The 20,558-nt window shown below is 41.7% G+C and overlaps 1 protein-coding gene across 1 annotated transcript; it reads right to left on the bottom strand.

The window, feature by feature from the left end:
• Window positions 1–1,284: 1,284 nt before the first annotated feature.
• REXO2 (RNA exonuclease 2) lies at window positions 1,285–12,104 on the bottom strand. Its single transcript, XM_061440371.1, has 7 exons — window positions 11,828–12,104; window positions 10,728–10,811; window positions 7,010–7,087; window positions 6,292–6,403; window positions 4,861–4,969; window positions 3,621–3,674; window positions 1,285–1,724 (listed from the first exon to the last, which is right to left on the bottom strand). The coding sequence occupies exons 1-7, from the start codon at window positions 11,972–11,974 to the stop codon at window positions 1,595–1,597; spliced, it is 714 nt and encodes a 237-aa protein (XP_061296355.1). The 5' UTR covers window positions 11,975–12,104; the 3' UTR covers window positions 1,285–1,594.
• Window positions 12,105–20,558: the final 8,454 nt, after the last annotated feature.

Below are 20,558 nucleotides of genomic sequence, written 5' to 3'. Positions count from 1 at the left end.
AGGTCTATGCACACTCTTCAGTGTCACAGTCCTGGGCATTAAGTGAACACCGACTTAAGATAAAGCCCCAGCAACCATAGCTACGGATCAGAGCAGCCTTCCCAGAGATCCTGGCCTGAGTCAATCCATCACCATCACAATCAGCCATCAGGGCAAGGTGCCGGCTGTGGACCAAGCACTGAGCTCAAAACCATGGATAGTGTGTAGTTTAATCTCGACAATTCTTTGAGTTAGGTACTGTCGTCCTCACTTTAATGAGGCTTAGAAACGAAAACTCACTCAGGATGTTACAGAGCTTAGATATGAACCCAGAATTTGACTCAAGTGCCCAGTTCGTAACTACCACACAATCGTGTCTTCCCATCCACTGAAGGTGATACTTGTGCCACTCTGAGAAATGGAAAAAGCACTGGTCAGGAAAGTCAACAGATTTTAACGTTCCCATCAACTCATACTTGCAATGCTTGTCAACCCGAGCCTTCATTTCCTCATTTAGCAAAAGTTCCACTAAAGCCTCTCTCCACTCATAGGTTGTTGTATAAGGTAAAATAACTTAGTGAAATTATGAGATAATCAATTCCAATCTACAGTCCTGTAACTCTCTGTAACTCTCACATGAGGATCATACCTCTATGTTCATATAATGGTCATGTAATCGAGTTAGGATGAAATCTAAGATCACCACAAAAGGCTTCTAGTCCAATGTCCTCTAGGAGAGGGAGGGTAGCTGCGGGCCTTCCCAATTCTGACTCCTTCTTTCATGGGGCATCAGTCTGAAGGAGATTTGATGTACAGACAGATGACTCTAACGTGCCCTCTGACTGAGGACTCACCTTACTACTGAACTCTAAAACACACAAACTTAGGAGTTAAGATATTCAAACTGAAATCCCTCCTCAAATATTTTCTGACCATTATACCTAGGGCAGCCAGTTATTAACATTCTACCAACTTCGCACTGTGGCTTCCTTGCACACATTATCTATTCAGTAACCCTTGAACATAGTAAAGAGTAGCTATTCTAGAGCTCTGTTAGTTCGGTAACTATCACTAATCATGGGCCCAATTTGCTTCTCTGAATCTATCTCCAATTATTCTATTATTAACTTGTAAAGCAAGACAGAGTAAGTTCACTTCCTGCTGAACAGAACTGAAACTTGGTTCACTCCAAATGGCACTATGAGAATGTAAGCATTAGGCACACCACCTGAAAAAGAAAAAAAAGAAAAACAAGACACATCCTTTTCCAATCCAACTACTAAAGAATTGATAGTACAAAAAGGATTGCATTTCAATAGAACTAGCTTTATTATTTTTTTTTTTTTTAAACAAAAGAAATGTCTAAAAGCAAATACAGGTATGTACCAAGGGGTGGACGTGACCTGGTACTTAGAAAGGAGTTGCTGTGTCAAAAATGAAAACAGCATGTTAGGAGAAAAATAATTTTCAGGTGCTGTCTGCTTGAAAAATCTGGAGATGCAAGTTAACTGAAGGAAGGTGATCGGCCAAGCAAACAGCGTGAGCCCAGGGGAAAAGAAAAAACCACCAGAAGCTGCTTCCAGAGAGCCGCGTGGTGGCGGCACGAGAACCGGCATCAACTCACAGTCTTCTCATTTTCCCCATTTTCTATAATTTTCCTCTTCTTCTCATCTGTTTTTTTCTTGAAGATGTTATTTCGGTAAAACTGAAGTTCTTTGATGCTTTCGCTAATGTCATCAAGTGCCCTACAAGCAAACACACCACGCTGAGTTGAAATGTCTGAAAATCAGAGGAGATGATCACCATTCTTCAAAGGTATAACTTTTTATAAATAACTTAAGAACAGTGGGTACTACTGTAAATGCAACTATCTGATATCAACAAGGAGAGGAACGCTTCAGTAAAACAAATTTAAGTGCTTGTTTTTTTAAAAAACTGTTTGACTTCCAAAAAAAGGCATCTACAATTTAACAGATAAAGGTTTCCCAAACTGCTCCATAAAGCAGTGAAGTGTTCTGCCGGGGGCGGGGGGTAGTTCCAGGGTCAAATAATTTAGGGAAAACTAGATTAAACATTCCCTCTTTTGAAGTTTTTTTAAAGTATTTAATGTACTGGTGTGAATTTTTAATTCCCCAGAGGAGGTTGTATGGTAGATACGATATTTCTAAAACTTAAATCGACCACACTTGTGGGATTCCCAGCACGTGGCATATAGTTTGGGAGACAGTGAGCGATACTTAATGATGTCCTGCACAAAATACTTTCATGTACTCAAACGTAACTGGTGACTCAGCCATCATAATAAACATCCACAATCAGACAGCATCTAACCACAGAGGACCTCCCTCCTCTGTCGAGGCGATCTATACTATCATTAGGGGCTGCCTGCTTCATCTAACAGCCTTCTTTCTTCTCTAGCATGCTGTTTCTCCTGTGTTGCAGTCTGAGAAATCAGGTACTCAACATTATTACAACAGCGGGCAGGTAAATCAATTTGCTTTGAAGATGGGCTGAGGGCCGCTTCTTGAGATCAAACTGCACGGACTTTAGTGCAAGAGTTTTATGAGTTATTTTCCTGATTAGGGCAACAGTTTTGCTTTCTTTCCAGGTCTTAGGCATATGGAGGAGAGCTGAAGCTGTCAAAAATACAGCCTCTGGTTAAATCAAGGGACACTACATCTTAGCCACCATAATGAAATTTAAAAAGAGCTGAAAACCCCAAGTCCTTCTACAGCCCACTTTGTGGCAAATCCTGACCCACTTGATGTGAGGCTATTTACAGTCACTGGTTATGCCACGTGGTGTGAATATCTGTACATTTTACTGTAGCAACAGCCACGTGTTTGAAGATGAATGCTTCCCCAGACCTCGTTAGGGCTCTTACTCCCTTTCTAAAGCCTGAAAAATTCTGAAATCCAAAACACCTTGAGCCCCAACTGTTCCAGACCTGTATTATTGTGCTGTGGTCCATGAAAGCCCAATAAAAAAACACCATCAGAATGCCAGGCTCTTTAAAGCAAGGACTTGGTCTTCCTGTTTGGCTAGAACCGTGCCTGGCACACAGTAGGGACTCAGTACACGGAGGAAACAAACGCTGCCCTTAGAAGCCAGCTGCTACATCTCCCATCACGTCTTATGTCCTTCCTGAAAGGCCACAACACCAACAAGTAAAAGAGGACTCTAGATACACAAGATCTTTAAATTCCCTGTGTACTTGGGCCTAAGGTTGCAGACACAATAAGAAAACAATCTGAAAAACTAAGAAGTGTCAAAATCAGGCTAACTGCCTTGTACAACTGTACACAAAGTGCTCAAATTTTAAATAGTTACAAGCCCATATGCTTGCTGGGAAGAAAATACTGCTCACTACTAGAAAAATTACACCATTTCACATACGTTCCAGACTAAGTTATCCACAAGTTTCAAAACAGAAATAGAGATGGTAAGACCATACATTATCTCACAAGTGAATGTTAGAAAACTGACCAGAATTCCTGATAATCTTAGCAAAAGAAAGTTATCTTTATGTAGTTGTCCTTTACTTTTCCCCCAAGGGATAAGTGACATTATTTCAAACAGTCAGGAATTTGGGGTTTATGTACATGTCAGATGACCAAGCACTTAAAAGGACCCAAACTTACCTGTGAGAAGCAGCCTTCTTTGGTGCAAATTCGTATTCTTCGGGATACCAGCGTCTATACACAGCAAAAACGGAACTCTCAAAGGAAACTGTCTCAAATGCACTGAATAATTACGTCCTTCAAGTAACGTAATAACACTGAAAAAGGCTTTTGGGTTCTGACTGTGGAGTTGCCACCTTGTCTGAGACTCCATCTCCCTCCTTCACCTCTCTTCATTCTATAGATTCTTTTCGGGCAAGATCATCACTATGTAAGATTCCCAAATCTGTGAACTCCAGCCTTGTCCTCTCCCTCGCTTCTGTCACGGGTATCCAGGACAACTCCACCTAAAATCCACCAGACATTTCCAACCCCACACACACAGGGTCACTCACCATCCTCAACACCTCCCTTCCCCCAACAGCCAAATCTCCTCCTCCTCTTATGACCCCCTTTGTCTTTGAACAGTTCCATCACCCACCAAGCTGCCCAAACTAGAAACACTTTATACCTCCTCCCTGTCTTCACACCCCCATTCAAGCACTCAAGGCCCTGCTACTGATCTTCTCCAACACGCTACATCCACACAGCTTCTGCCACCCACTGCCATTTCCCTAGCTCCCTCTCTCCAAGATGGTACAAGTCTTTCTCCCTCTTTTCTTGCCACGTTCTAATCAGAATTATCTCATCATATCACCCTTACCTTCCTGTACCCTGTATCTCCGAACCTCTGCCCATTCTCTGGAATGCTCTCTCCTCACCTTAAATACCTGGAAAACGCCCACTCTTCTTTAAATCTCAACTTGAAAGCCATTTTCTATGTGAAGTTTCCACTAACTCCCCACCTTCCTCACTCTTGCAGTTGGGTGCTCCTTCTCTCATGCCCGCAAAATTCTACACACACTTTTCCCTGACCGAAGTCATCACACAGTACACGTCCCAGGGGGATTTTTTTTTTTTTTAACGTTATCTGTCAGTTCACTAGACTCTAAGCATTTAAGGGCTTTATGTCCCTAGCACATTGGCCAACATGCAACACAGGGATGGGTGTTCAATAAATTTTATGGATTAATGAAATTTATATGGAAGATTTTTGATGTTCTTTCCCCAGGACTCACCAGTTCAAGCAAGAATAGGATGAGGAAGTTATACACCCAACTGGCCCCGTTAGTTCTACAGCTCTATTCAATTACTCTGCACAAATTCTAAAGTAAAACATGCTAAATGAGGCAACTGAATGGATCCTAAATACAGCCCTTACCTGCACAGCTCTTTAACAGTGCTCACATCAATTATTCTATAATGAAGATGTTTCATGAACTGGGGCATGTATTTGTCAAGAAACTTCTTATCTGCATGAACTGAATTTCCTAGAAAGATACGAAGCATACGTTATCTGTGTATTTCTAGTGGTACACAAGAGGACGTAAAAATTCATAAACCGTATTTAATTGGAGATGATTTTTTTTTTATAAATTCAAACAATGTGTAAAAGCATCTCAAAACTTCTAAATTAGGTTTGAGTGTATCTGATTAGATTACAAGTGCAGATTTCAGCATATTTAGTCTCAGTTTAGCTCATAATAAATTTATAAATGGCACTCTACAGACAAAAGGATGAATCTACCATTCCACATACTTAAAATAATGCTCAAATCTGTTACTTTTAAAGCTAATACCAGATGTGCAAATTTTCTCCCAGTATCATAAAATCCACACCACTAACACTAAAAATTTAACTGAATCATATAAGTAGATAAGCCTTTATTCACATTTCAGTTTTAATCATATCCACATTCATGTTTCCACACAGTAATTTATATTTTAAAAAAACACTAAATTTTTAATAAGAACTTTAAAATAGACTGCATTGGCTAGGGGGAAATTTTATAGAATACATGCTCTAGTTCTTAAGGTCAAAACTTTTTATGAATATTTCAGAAAAGTGTTAGTAACTATACCAGTTTACATTTACAAATACAAATACACCACCACAGGACATTAACCTCCCTTTGACAATGACAGTTGTTTCAAAATACTAGCAGAACTGGCCTATTCCTTTAAAAAGTCAGTGTCACAAGGGGAAAAGACAGGTATACATTTTTGATTAAGAGACTAAAGAGGCAGAATAACCAAACGAAATGCATGAGTCTTGACTAAATCCTGGTTGAAAAACAGACATTTCAGCTATGGACTCGATATCAGACTATGTTACTGAATTATTTTTAATCACCTTAAATGTGACAAGGATCTTGTGGTTACTTAAATATAACAACGAGCTCTTGGTCCTTATTCTTAGGAAATGCTGGGTGAATTATTTAGGAATTAAGTGTCATGATGCTTGAAATTTACTTTCACATGTCCACAAAAATAAGACAGATAAATATGGCACAAGGTTAACAACTATATCCAACTTTGCTGTATATTTAAAATTTTCCCATAATAAAAATATGTGGGAAAATGTTATTGAGCTAATTTGGGTATCCCAGAGCTCATGTCAGGTTTCAGGGCATTTTCCCTGATATTCATGTATAAATTATACAAGGCAATTTGAGCACAAAAGTAAGAGGCATAATCCAAATCAGGGTAAGTAGAAGACATGACGATCTGGGTGGATCTTTCTGGAACCACAGTCTCTTGAACCGCTATAATGGAAGACTATCTACACGGCAGACACAGGACTGGATTTTACCTGCAAGTGGACAGAGCCCTGGAGGAGTCTGCTGTCGTACAAAGGAGAGAAATTCATACTCTGCCTGCTGCAGTGTCATCGTACTCTCCTTCACTGCTTTGGTTAGACCAGACTGCAAGAGAGAATCCCCAGCCCCACCAAGACACACGAAGTCAGTTTTCAAAGGCATCCAGATATGAAACTCCACTTCTAAAGAGGGCATATATAATCAGAGACGGACCATTTACAGAGCTCAAGTTCAAACTGAAACTGCCATCTTTGCAGTGATTTTTTTTTTTTTTTAAAGAATCCAAGTCAAATAAGTTATGTTCCTGATAGTTAACAGCATTTCCCCATGGTCAGAAAACATGGTGCTCAAGGTCCAAGGATACAACCTCTGGGAAGAAACAACCAGTAACAGGAGAGCAGCGTTCTCCTTTCTCTGAAAGTTGATATCTAACCTTATCCCAAAGACTGACTTGAGCAACACTTGATAATCCGCAATGCCCTCAAGACAGACTGAGTGCAGGAGAGGCAAAAAAGAGGACATTCGGAAGAAGATGGTCTCAAGAGATCCCAAAGATGAAGTGAACAAGCAAACAGTTTCCCAGACTTGCCAAGCAATCTTCGTCTATCCCTTCTAAAAATACCGTCCAACAAGGGTCTAGGACTCAGGTGTGGGGGCAACAAGCTTGTTACTGATCCCCAAAGTGGCAATGCTACCATGTGGTAATGTTACCTTCCCATGATGCTCCTTGCACCAGTCTGACATGCTGTCCAGTAACTCATCTGGCTGTTTTATAATCAGGTTAGGACCCTGTGGATAGGAAAAGCTGTTAATCATCCAGAACCACTAGGGATACACTTGGTTTCTGAGTTCAAGCTGCTTTAAGAAGTAAACATATATACCAGAGAAAGGAAGAAAGATGAGGGCACTTTGCTAACTCTAAAAGTGGTCCTCATTCATTCCAGCATTGTTTACGACAGTAAAAAAATGACGAACGCACATGTACACAACTGAAAACCGAAATGCCGATTAATGCCTGTTATGGAGAGTAAAGTAAATCAGAAAGAGAAAACGCAAATATTGTATATTAACACACACATATGGGATCTAGAAAAATGGTAGTGATGAATCTATTTGCAGGGCAGGAATAGAGACACAGACATAGAGAACAGACTTCTGGACACAACAGGGGAAGGAGAGGGTGGGACGAATTGAGAGTAGCAGCAGTGAAAAATACCCGTTACCATATGTAAAGCAGATAGCTAGTGGGCAGTTGCTGCTTGACACAGGGAGCTCAATCTGGTGCTCTGTGACAGCCTACAGGGGTGGGATGGGGCAGGGCGTGGGAGGGAGGTTCAAGAGGGAGGGGACACATCTATACTTAGGGCTGATTAACACTGTCCTATGGCAGAAACCAACACAACATTGTAAAGCAATTATCCTCCAATTAAAATTTTTTTTTTTTTTAATAAAGGACATAGATACCTATCAAGGGTTGGCAAACTATAGCCTCAGCTTCTGGCACTTTTAATTGCCAGCAAGCTAACAACAATTTTTACATTTGTAAAGGGGGTTGTAAAACACAAACATGTGACAGAGAGGTATGTGGTATCTAAGCCTAAAATATTTAATATTTAGTCTTTTTTAGAGAAGGCTTTGCCAACCACTGACTATAAACAGTTCCTATCTTGCCAAGTAAAAAACAAAAAGCAAATTGCAGAACAGTATATATATGCTTAGGAGTTCACTTACACTTGTTTAAAAGAAATGCACACATTTGTATATGCATACAAAATACTAAAATACTACAAAAGTACAAAAACGTTGGGGAGTAAGATCAGGCAAGAGAAGAATAGCTGTTGAAAAAACCAACAGCTCACAATACATATGTTTTGCATAAAGCTACACTGTTTAATTTTAACAGTATTTTCACATTTGACAGTTGAAAAAGTAATTGGTGGCATCTGAAAGATTACAAAAAAGAAAACCTGACCCTGAAATTCTCAGCTCCAGTTAACTGAACAATCACCTGAGAGTCAAGAGTTCCAGCAGACACAGAAGCTCAACTTGTGGCATTAAAGCAAGTCACCTCCTAGTCTCTCCTTCTGGGAGATGGAGATAACAGACCACCCCTCCCCTTTCCCTGACAGGGATGTTACCAGGATAAAAGAAATTACAGATATGAATATTTGAACTGAGGGGGAAAAAAAAAAGGCTCTAAATCCAACGTATTATCACTACAGAGGTGGTCAAAGTAGTTTGCAGTTACTGAGAGGAATGGCAAGACTTTGACTAAAATAGGCCTGACAGCTATAAGGAGTTTTAGCCAAACAAGAAAACGGGCAATGGCAATCTCCATGAAGAAGCAAAAATATGTGCTCTGATAACTTTTTTTTTTTTTTGAAGTGTAGTGGATTCCCAGTGTTGGCGTTAATTTCTGCTGTGTAGAAGAGTGATTCAGTTATACATATGTCCTTTCCCATTCTGGTTTATCTCAGGACATTGAATATAGTTCCCTGTGCTATTCAGTAGGACCTTTTTTATTGGTTGTCTTCTTATTTTTTAATTTTTTTTTGGCTGTGCTACACAACATGTGGGATCTTAGTTCCCTGACCAGGGATCGAACCCACAGCCCCACCACCCCACCCTGCACTGGAAGCAGGAAGTCCTAACCACTGGACCACCAGGGAAGTCCCCAGGACCTTGTTTTGGCAACACTTTTTTTTTTTTAACAAAACCAAAAACCTCATATCACAAAACACAATTCTAAAAAAACTATGATGGAAAAAGCCAATGTCTATCAACTTAAGACTATATAACTTAACTCTAGATCACAGTATGGCACACTAAGCTACCTACAGAAAAATTTCTGGGGTGGGATGTCTGTTCTTCTAACATAAAACATCTTCCCCAGACTTGTATACAAAAATAAAACATTTTCCAAAGAACTGACACTTCAGTGCCAACAGGCCCGTAGCAATTTTTTTTTCTTTTTTTTTTTTTTTAACATCCTTATCCTCATCCGACTGGGTCTATTTACAAATGCCACACTCATCTGCAGCTGTGAGACTACAGACCCAAATTTCCTCCAGGGTACATATCAAGTAACTGGTCCATTAAACTGTCAGTATTTCACATTATATCAACAGTCTGAGGGGAAAACTCTTCTCCAGCCAAGGGTAAGTAAGGTTGGTGAATAAAGACACTTCTCTTCACTATTCACCTCTAGAAAATTCCAAGTGACAGGAAAAAACAACCAAACCGAAAACTCAAGAGTTATATAAAGTTGCCATGTTGGGAGGGGTAGGGGTGGCTGTCTATTTAAGAAAAAAAAAAAGAGGTAGTTGCTGCTACGAGAAATACAAAGTAGCATGATTCTCCCTCAGCTGATACACCAGGAGGAACTTCACAATGTCTGCCTGTCTGCCTGGCAATCCACAGAAGTAACAATTTATCTAAAATGGCTCCTCCTCCCTTACCCCACCAAGAAAATAAGTGGAAGTCTTAATGTTCGATCTGTGAAATGTATCCAGTGCCAGTAACAAATCAATCAGACGCTGCAGAAACTAACAAACCTGTGTTAGTTAAACCTGTGCTCCTACTCTGGAGTTCCTCACTGCCTCTAATACAGCTGATAGTATGACAGGATTATTTAGGGCCTTCACCCTCTACCAATCAGATGCTGTCATATACTTATTAAATGCTTTGTGAGTGGCTGAAAAGCAACCTGCAACAGGTGTGTTTTATTTGTTTTGCTTAATGTTTCAGTTAAAAGCAGCATGTTAAAACCTCAATCATGCCCCTTGTGTCAACAGGAGAGTTCATGGCTCTGTATCAACAGAAATTCTAAAATCTTAATAATGATCTAGATGAATCACATGCCCTGGCTGAAACGGTAGATACTGGATATATGAAGTCTAGCTAAAGCTAAGGTTATGATACAAAGAAGTCAACTTTGGCATGAGTCACCAATCCTGGCGTGACTGTAGTCGGCTGTCTCATTGGTTGGGAGCCCTTTACTCAGACTGCCTGGTTAAACTCTTGGCTTGTCCAATAACTAGCCAGATGGCCTTGGGCAAATTACCCAACAACTCTGTACCAACACTTCTCTCTCCATAAAATGAGTATAACAGTACTTACCTTATAGTTGCTGTAACAATTAAGAGTGAATACATGTAAAGCATTTTTGTGCCTGGCACATACTAAGCTCTTAATAAATGATCGAATTTATAGTTTCGAATTTTTGCCATAACTCTTGAAAAATACTAGGCTCTGAGATGGATTACTTTGGTTCTAGTACCAAGCCCACCATGACCCACAACATTATTTTGGACCTTAATCTATATCAGTTTTATTTTTTAAATAAAGAGATGAGGGGGGTGGGGAGAGACAATTTTTAGATTTCCAAAACACTGTAGACAGTATGGCCATATTACAAGGCATCACCTACTTCAGCCAAAATGTTGAGATCAGAGTCAGTTATCAGACAGGCCATCTCAATAATCTGGTCCTTCTCAATGTCCAATCCTGTCATCTGCAAAAAAAAAAATATATATATATATATATATACACACACACACACACATATAGCAAAATATATACATACACACACAAAACCATCTTTACAGCCTACTGCACCCAAGTTTATTTAATAGGACATCCCTCAAGCATATTTAACTTAAATTCCACAGCCAAGATAGAAGAGACAATACTGCTCCTTAGGCAAGTCCTCAAGGCACTCAATATGGGCTATTTATTCAACAACCATTTACCAAGGGCGGGCTACATGTCAGGCGTCCAGTCCTACTCTGGGGTAGATGCAAAGTTAGCAAAATTGAGTGCTGACAGCATTCAATTTTGGAAGAGTTAGACAACTAACTTCACTGCATCTCTGCAGAGTTTACAAAGTTTTCATATTAATTACAGCACTTGATCTTCATCACAATTCAATGTTATTATCCCCGTTTCAAATACGAGAAAAGTGAGGCTCAAGGGAGAGGAGAATCTTTGGCTGAGTATGGAAAACCTAAAGGGATCAGAACTGGGTTGCAGTCCCAGCTTCGACCCTCACTAACTGCACGACCTTGAACGAGATGAATCCTCTCTCTCTCTCTGGGCCTCAGTTTTCTCCTTTATGGAGTGTGGGGTAAGGCTGAGTCATCTCCGGAATCCCATCTGGCTCTAACCACCTAGGGTCCCGTAAGGCTGGGGAAGTGGGCTCTAGCAGAACTGCTGTGCCCACCCCCTACCCCAGGGACCCGAAGCCCACCACCGCGTTAGGGAGGTCCACATCTGGGTGGAACTGGGGGTTAAGGGAAGCCATATGGATGACACCTCCCTTTGGAAAAGAAACCCCACAGTCCCGCACAGTCTTCAACACCCGCAGGACTCCGGTCCCTCGACCTGCCCCGCGCCGCCCGCAGCCGGGAGGCGCTTACCTGCCACACCTGAGATCCAGACACCGCTGCTCTCCCAGGACACGCTCGGCTACTCGGTCCCACCCAAGAAAACTCACTCGTCTCCCCTGTCCCCCTGAGCGACCTGACTCACCTCCAGGTCCACCCAGACCATCCGCTGAGCCATGCTCTCCCCCGCCGCCATGGCTGCGCCACCTTCGCGGACACCCCGAGCCCTGAACTGCCCGCGAGTCCCACCCACACCTCGCAACAGCCTGGAGCCCAGGGAGCCGCCTAGCATCACCCGGCACGAGCCGCCACGGCCCCAGCCTCTCAGCCGGCGCTGGCGCAGGCGCGATAGTCGCTAAACGTCGCAAACCCGCGGGGAGGCGCAGGAGTGAAAACTACAAGTCCCAGCAGCCAGTGCACCGACTCTACCTGAGCAGTCCGGCTTAGCTGCCGCATGAGCTGTTGGGACTTAGAGTCTTGCCTGCTGTTGCGCCCGATTGCCCCGCCCCCGCCACGTGTTTTCGGATATTACTGGACGCGCATGTTTTTCAGAACTAAGTTTATTCTCTTCCAAGAGTTATTTCCTGAATTTGGATGAGTTGCAAATCGCCTAGCTGAGAAAGAGCTCTCTTACTTTAACTCGAAAAATACCTGGTTACCTATTTATTTCAAATGTGTCCTTCTTTTTTTGCTGTTTACCGCCCCCCCCCCTTATTTTTTTACTTACCTGTCACTCCACACACAAGCGACAGCAGAGCGGACAGCATATGCTCTTTAAGCTGGAAGACCATCTCCACCTTTAGAAATCCTTAAATGAGATCTTATCGGAGTGATTACTTAGCCCGCTTTAGGTGCTGAATAAAATCCCTTTCCTTCATTGGCAAAGAGTTACTTCTTATTCCTTACGGAGGGACTTGCCGCCGTGGTCTGTTTCAGTTCACCTGTTAGGTGTCAGTGGTAATGACTTCCTACTCCACCCTTACAAGTTCTCATAGTTAAATAGTCTGCTTGTATAACAAATCTATGCAACAAATTAAATTAAAATGAACTAAAAACAGCTTTGCCCGCTCTGCAGTCTGCTTTGGTTTTGATGAAAGTTTTTAATCTCCACTAACAGCTATAGTTTCCATTATTTCCATGAGTAGAAGTGGCCCCCAAAAGGATCTTTCGACCCTGGAGTGTCAAACTGCATGAATCTCTTAAACCTTTGGCTATTCAGTAGCAAGTTGGAGTGCTGAGTATGACTTTGTCACAAAACATTGGTCTAGGCCTGGAATTATATCTTCTGTATATTTTTCTGAAAGCCATATTGCCTGTAATTACAGCGTTGGTGGTCCATCGCCCAGTAATTCATACCCAGTGAGCTGGTTTTGTGAGAAAGAAGACATGTTGCCTAAGAAGAGCCATCAGTATAACATAGTGTCCTGGATTTCACCTTCAAGTTCTCTGTATACCCAACCCACCGCCTGCTAGGGCACCCCAAAAATCTCTTCAGAAGATCATCAAATCACGTGCAGGTCATGTGTGTGTGTGTGTGTGTGTGTGTGTTCTAATAATGAATCACATTGTTTTCCTGTAGCTTTTTACTCACTTACAGCTTTTTACTCACTTTCCTGTAGCTTTTTACTTACTTTCCTGTAGCTTTTTACTTGGAGAAGGCAATGGCACCCCACTCCAGTACTCTTGCCTGGAAAATCCCATGGATGGAGGAGCCTGCTGGGCTCCAGTCCATGGGGTTGCAAAGAGTCGGACACGACTGAGCGACTTCACTTTCACTTTTCACTTTCATGCACTGGTGAAGGAAATGGCAACCCACTCCAGTGTTCTTGCCTGGAGAATCCCAGGGACGGGGAGCCTGGTGGGCTGCCTTCTATGGGGTCGCACAGAGTCAGACACGACTGAAGCGACTTAGCAGCAGGAGCAGCAGCTTACTTTATAAGAAAGAGTGTACAAAAAGTAAAATTTTTTTTAAATTTTTTTTAAGAAATAGTCTGAACTTCTTCTTTAGTTTTTTCTTCATTTTAAACTTGATTCATAGAAAGTAGAATCAGGTGAAGTATGTAAACTTTTATCAATTGCAGTTTTTATCCTCCTGAAGTATTATTATATCCTTAACTTTTCAAAGATCACCTTTTGTTTTCAAATTTCCTACTTTAACATTGATCAGTTTTGTTACAAATCACAGTTTAAGAAATGCTATTCACATTTAAGAACTTGTATCCTGAAAACTTATGATCATAATCTTAAAATATTAGGTAGTTAAAATTATGTATGGACATTTTCGAAACTTCAGTTTTCATAGTAATGTACTTTCATCATAACAATAAAGACACACTTTAGATGACTGGTATTATAATGTAAGGAGATTTATAGTTTATTGGGTTTTGTGTGTAATAACATTAGATTGAAAGCAGAGCAATGCATGCACCAAATTCACAAATCCAAACCATGTAAATAAGTAGGAGGGAAGGGAGTGCCCTGGTGGTCTAAAAGTTAGGATTTTGGGCTCTCACTGTTGTGGTCAATCCTTGGTCAGGGAATTGAAATCCCACAAGCTGTGTGGCCAAAAAAAAAAAGATGGAGGGCAGACAGAAGAATATTGGGCCCTTGAATCTGAAATCAGCATTGTCCCACAGTGGACTCACTCATTTCATTCCATTTTCATTTCATAACAATTTATCTCAAAGCTGCACCACTCTGTTCAGAGATTATGCTTTTTCACTTCTATCATGAACCTGTAAGAACTACTTTTGTTGTGTTGTTGTTAAGTTGCTACAGTGAAAGTGAAAGTCACACAGTCGTGCCCAACCCTTTGTGACCCCATGGACTATATAGTTTATGGAATTCTCCAGGTCGGAACACTGGAATGGGTAGTTGTTCCTTCTGTAGGGGATCTTCCCGACCCAGGGATCGAACCCAGGTCTCCTGCACTGCAGGTGGATTCTTTACCAGGTGAGCCACCAGGGAAGCCCAAGAATACTGGAGTGGGTAACCTACCCCTTCTCCAGGGGACCTTCCCAACCCCGGAATCAAACCAGGGTCTCCTGCATTGCAGATGGGGTGGATTCTCTACCAGGTACCAGGTAAGCCCTTTGCAACCTCATGTACTATAGCCTGCCAGGCTCCTCTGTCCATGGGATTTCTCAGACAAGAATACTGGAATGGGTCACCTTTTTCTTTTCTAGGGGTTCTTCCTAATCCAGGAATTGAACCCACACCTCCTGTGTCTCCTGCATTGCAGGTAGATTTTTTACAGCTGAGCCACCAGGGAAGCCGCTTTTGTTAATTAACAAGGATAAAATGCCAAGAAATCTCGTTTTCTAAAATCATAGACTATGAGAAACTTTGCTGTTTGAAGTAATTTCAGAGACAATGTAACAGCTCCTCTTAAAGAATCTGGGCCATGTGTGTCACTTTGACACAGAGAAACTGCCTCGATTTTCAGTGCAGGGGCAGAGATTCAGATAAGAGTTTTCCAGATGCAGCATTCCACATTTATCTTAACTTTGTAGTTTCTAAGGAAACAGGACCTGAGTCAGCTTTTCAACAATGCCGGTAGTTAGACTGTAATGTTCCTGTCCCTCTGAGCTTAAGGGCACAAGGGCAGGAGTGGGCACAGCAACTGTGCTAGACCCACTTCCCCAGCCTCAAGAGGCCCCAGGTTGTTTGAGTTAGAGGGGACTCTGGCAGTGACTCACCCTTACCCCACATCCCATAAAGAAGGAAACTGAAGGCCAAAGAGAGAGAGAGGATTCAACTCATTCAAGGTCGTGCTCTGTTCATAAGGGTCTGAGTTGGGACTACAACCTACTTCTGATCTAACAGGACATGGCCAAGACTGCACCAACCCTCTCCTTACTTAAAGATCACTACTTCTGTTTTAAGTGTTTTTTTATCTTCATTTTTTCAGTTGTGGTAAAATATCATAAAACTTCCCATTTTAAGCATTTTTAAGTCTGCAGTTCAGTGGCATTAAATCCATTCATACTGTCATGCAAACCATCACCACCGTTCTCCAGAACTTTCTCATCTTCCCAAACTGAAAATTCCATACCATTAAGTACTAATTCCCTGTTTCCGCCCACACCCTTCTCAGCCCCAGGTCACCACTGTTTTACTTTATGTCTCTATTAATTTGACTATTCTAGGTACCTCATATAAGTGGAATCATACAGCATTTGTCCTTTCATGTCTGTCTTTTATCACTTACTGTCCTCAAAATCCATCCAAGCTGTAGCATGTGCCAGAATGTCTTTCCTTTTTAAGGCCAAATATTATTCTATTGTATGTATTTACATCTTGTTTATCCATTCATCAGCCAATGGACACTTAGGTTGCTTTTGCCCTTTGGATACTGTGAATATTTACACGGATTTTTTTTTTTTTTTCTTTATTGCTGCTTTCTTACCAGGACTTCCGCAGCCCTGCTTTGATCTTCTTACCTGCTGAGCAGAGTTTGCTGTGATCATCAATCCAAAGGTAATCCCTACCTCTCCTGGTTCTTCTTTAGAATTGTCCAGACCCTATTTTTAAAAAGTCCTTCTGTACTCCTTCTGAGAGACCCCTAGTTCCTCATGTTAATTGTTACAGCAAGATCATAAACCTAATATTGTTACAGTTATGTCTCAGTGAGCTTTATCTGATATGCTTTATCACTGTCCTATTTACCTTGAGTTTAACTTCCAGAATACAATAATTTTTATATTTGTGTAGGACTAGCACAGAGCCTTATAGTAATGGTAGTAATACTAGTTAATAGTCAGCAAAATAATGTGACTACCTCACAGCTGTAAATTGTCCTACTGTTCATAAAGCATTTTAAAATAGGCAGTAGATGCCTCATGAATAACTGTTTGGTGATAATATCTCTTATTTTCCTGCCTTGTGATACCTTGTCTTGAGAAATGTCGACGTCAGGTTTACTGCTGATAACAGATAAATTGCTGTTTATTTCCTCCTAGTGATTTTTGGAAGGAATAAAGGATGATAAACCTTTTGCCTTTAAACTCTACCACTGCAAAAAAATTCAAGCCAAATATAATCTTGTATAAAATGGACGCTCTATAGGTTTTCATGAAATTTGATTTGCATCTTATCTTGCTTTAGTCCAAGAAACGTGTATGATACTTGATACTTAATAGTGACTACTTAGTATGTATCAAACAACTGTCCTAGAATGCCAAAGGGAAAATATATTTGTTAAGCTGAAATTATACCAGACACTAGAAGTATTTAAAATATTGATGGTTCATTTTAGGTTTAGAGTTTATTTTTTTGTTTGTTTCTTTGTTCTACAGATAATGAAACAGCTTTAATTTTTCCATCTGTAAAATAGATTATGTGATGACTACATAAAAACATAGAGCTTTCTAATACATTATACAGTAGCTGCTCATTTATTTTTGTACAAGAATCAGGAGATACAATTTAATACAAGGAAGATGAGGCCAATGCTTTAAAGAATTACCGAGCACTATGGGGATGTAGGGAGAGGGCAATGGCAACCCACTCCAGTACTCTTGCCTGGAAAATCCCATGGACAGAGGAGCCTGGAAGGCTGCAGTCCATGGGGTCGCTAAGAGTCGGACATGACTGAGCGACTTCACTTTCACTTTTCACTTTCATGCATTGGAGAAGGAAATGGCAACCCACTCCAGTGTTCTTGCCTGGAGAATCTCAGGGGCAGGGGAGACTGGTGGGCTGCCGTCTATGGGGTCACACAAAGTCAGATACGACTGGAGCAATTTAGCAGAATGGGAATGTAGAGGGAAAGGGTCAACTTTGACCAAAGAGGTGCAGGATAGAAATTGGATTAGATCCTGAGAGAAGAGAACTTTAACAAAACATATTAAGAATAAGAATATCCCAGTTAGACAGAACATCTTAGATGTAAGCAGCTAGAATGATTAGCCTTTAAAATGAGAGAGAGGGACTTCTCGGTGGTTAAAAGTCCACCTTCTGGTGCAAGGGACAGATGCGGGTTTGATCCCTGGTCAGTGAAGATCCCGCATTCCTTGGCGCAAACACTCGCACCACGACTACTGAGCCCGAGGGCTCGACACGACAGGACTGCCGAAGCCTGCGGGCTCTAGTGTCTGAAGTAGCCGCACAGCGCAACGGAGACCAAGAGCAGCCAAAAATAAAGTAAGTGAGAGAGAAACTAACAGGAAAACACAAATCACAGAAAGAAAAAGTAAGAATCGGTGAGTTCCATTTTGGAATGGTTGAAGTTTCAATGTCCCTAGTGTGGACAGGATAAGTTGCACTTCAAAGGGAACAACTAAATGGAGATATCTAGCAAGGAGAGAGAGAGAGATCTAGCAAGAGATATCTAGCAAGAGAGAGAAACCAGTAGGAAAATACAAATCACAGAAAGAAAAAGTAAGAACTGGTGAGTTCCATTCCAAAATGGAACTTGAACAAGGGCGGGGATAGAGACGTGAACTTGGAGGTCATGTCCATAGAGAGCATAGCTGAAGCTCGAGGAGAGGGATTGCAAGTTGTCGACAAAATACAACCATAAAGCCCAGGCCAAACTTGAGAATTTCAAGTTTGTGCAAATTCAAAAATCCGATTAGCATATAAAGAGGTTTTGTACGCTTTGGGACATACTAAATAAACTGGTGAAGCAAACCTACTGGAAGTCTGTTTCTGGGACTGGTAAGGAGAAATCAGCTAAAGGAAGAAGCAGTCTGAAAGAAATAGCACAGTGCAGTGCTGCTGCTGCTGCTAAGTCGCTTCAGTCGTGTCCGACTCTGTGCGACCCCATAGACGGCAGCCCACCAGGCTCCCCTGCCCCTGGGATTCTCCAGGCAAGAACACTGGAGTGGGTTGCCATTTCCTTCTCCAATGCATGAAAGTGAAAAGTGAAAGTGAAGTTGCTCAGTTGTGTCCGACTCTTTTCGACCCCACGGACTGCAGCCTACCAGGCTCCTCCGTCCATGGATTTTCCAGGCAAGAGTACTGGAGTGGGGTGCCATTGCCTTCTCCGACAGTGCAGCACAAAAGCTGACAAAGTCAGAGGAGGAAAAAGAGGGATGCTGACAGAACAGCAACAGCCAGTAGCAGATTTTTTTCCCAGTTGAGTCCCTACTGGAGTCATGTCTAAAGAACAGGTATTCTAAATAGATTTTTTTTTTAACAAAAAGCACATTTAATAATGGTATCACACAACCCTACATGAGTTCTCTGCTAGCCCACAGACACACAAGAAGACGAACCTGAAGCAAGACAGTAACAGAGATGAGGAACAGAGAGAAAAATTTCTTCTCACTCCTGATATTTCCTTCCGCGTGGAGGAGGTGTCAGTGGCATAACAGTCCTGGCCTCTCTTATTTCTCCATAAAAAAGTTGGGTAAGGGCTTCCCTGGTGGCCCAGGGGTTGAGAATTTGCCTGCTAATGCAAGGGACACAGGTTTGATCCCTGCTCTGGGAAGATCCCACAGGCCTCAGAGCAATTACTGTAAGCCATAATTACTGAGTCCATGCTATAGAGCCCAGGCACTGCAACTACTGAGCCAGAGAGCCTTAGAGCCCATGCTCTGCAACGAGAGGCCACTGTGATGAGAAGCCTGTGCACCTCAACTAGAGAGTAGCCCCCTCTCTCTGCAACTAGAGAAAGCCAGCTTGCAACAATGAAGACCAGGCACAGCCAAAAATAAATGAATCTTTTTTAAAAAGAATAAAGATGATAGGGTAAACTTTCAAGATTTCAGACAGATATTAGATGGACATGGAGAACCCAGCACAAAGGCAATATTTTAGGAGTAGGTGAACCTGTTTAGGAAGCCCAGAAATAACCAGGTAGGAGGCTTTGCAGAGAGCTGAGGTCCCATGTTATTCAAGTAGAGGGCAGCAGAAAGTTAAGTTTTTGTCAGTGGGATCCCCTTTGCACCCATACAGCTGTTGAGATTTAACCATCTCCTATACTCTCAGCTTCCCTGGTGGCTTAGCTGGTTAAGAATCTGCCTGCAATGCAGAAGACCTGGGTTCAGTCCCTGGGTTGGGAACATCCCCTGGAGAAGGGAAAGGCTACCCACTCCAGTATTTTGGCCTGGAGAACTCCATGGACTATATAGTCCTTGGGGTCACAAAGAGTTGGACACGACTGAGTGACTTTCACTCACTCCACTATGCTCCCAGTTTACTGGGTAATCTCTGTCTTGATAAAAAGCTTAAATCAAGTAGTAATTGCATGGCAGCCAAACTTCAAGAATTCTTTAATTTTGAATAGTCCAAAGTCAATGCCAAATTATTGGACAAAAGATTTTGGGTATAAATATTCAGTGTGGGCCAACCTCAGTTCATTTCTATTAATAAGTCATTAAACAAGTTGACTTTAATATCTTTAAAATTCATTCCTCCTTAATATAGTCATAACACTTCTTCCTTTGAAGAATTATTACAAGTTTGAGGGAATATACGTAAAGGCAGCATGATTTCTGGCCCATGGTATTTCAGTTCAGTCTCTCAGTCATGTCTGAATCTTTGCAACCCCATGGACTACAACACACCAGGCTTCCCTGTCCATCACCGACTTATGGAACTTGCTCAAACTCATGTCCATCAAGTCGGTGATGCCATCCAACCATCTCATCCTCTGTCATTCCCTTCTCCTCCCTATATCAATCTTCCCCAGCATCCGGGTATTTTCCAATGAGTCAGTTCTTCCCATCAGGTGGCCAAAGTATTGGAGTTTCAACTTCAGCATCAGTCCTTCCAATGAATATTCAGGACCGATCTCCTTTAGAATGGACTGGTTTGATCTCTTTGCAGTCCAAGGGACTCTCAAGAGTCTTCTCCAACACCACAGTTCAAAAGCATCAATTCTTCAGTGCTTAGCTTTCTGTGTAGTCCAACTCTCACATCCATACATG

Source organism: Bos javanicus, chromosome 15, assembly GCF_032452875.1.
Source record: "Bos javanicus breed banteng chromosome 15, ARS-OSU_banteng_1.0, whole genome shotgun sequence".
Lineage (NCBI taxonomy): Eukaryota > Metazoa > Chordata > Mammalia > Artiodactyla > Bovidae > Bos > Bos javanicus.
The sequence above is the reverse complement of the archived record's forward strand: the minus strand, read 5'-3'. Positions and strand labels throughout refer to the sequence as shown.

Coding starts and splice junctions, on each gene's coding strand:
- REXO2 (XM_061440371.1), bottom strand. CDS start 11,974: ATGCTAGGCGGCTCCCTGGGCTCCAGGCTGTTGCGAGGTGTGGGTGGG. Junction 7,088..10,727: donor ATCTCAACATTTTGGCTGAA/GTAGGTGATGCC, acceptor TCCTATCCACAG/GGTCCTAACCTGATTATAAA. Junction 3,675..4,860: donor ACTGTTAAAGAGCTGTGCAG/GTAAGGGCTGTA, acceptor TGCTGTGTATAG/ACGCTGGTATCCCGAAGAAT.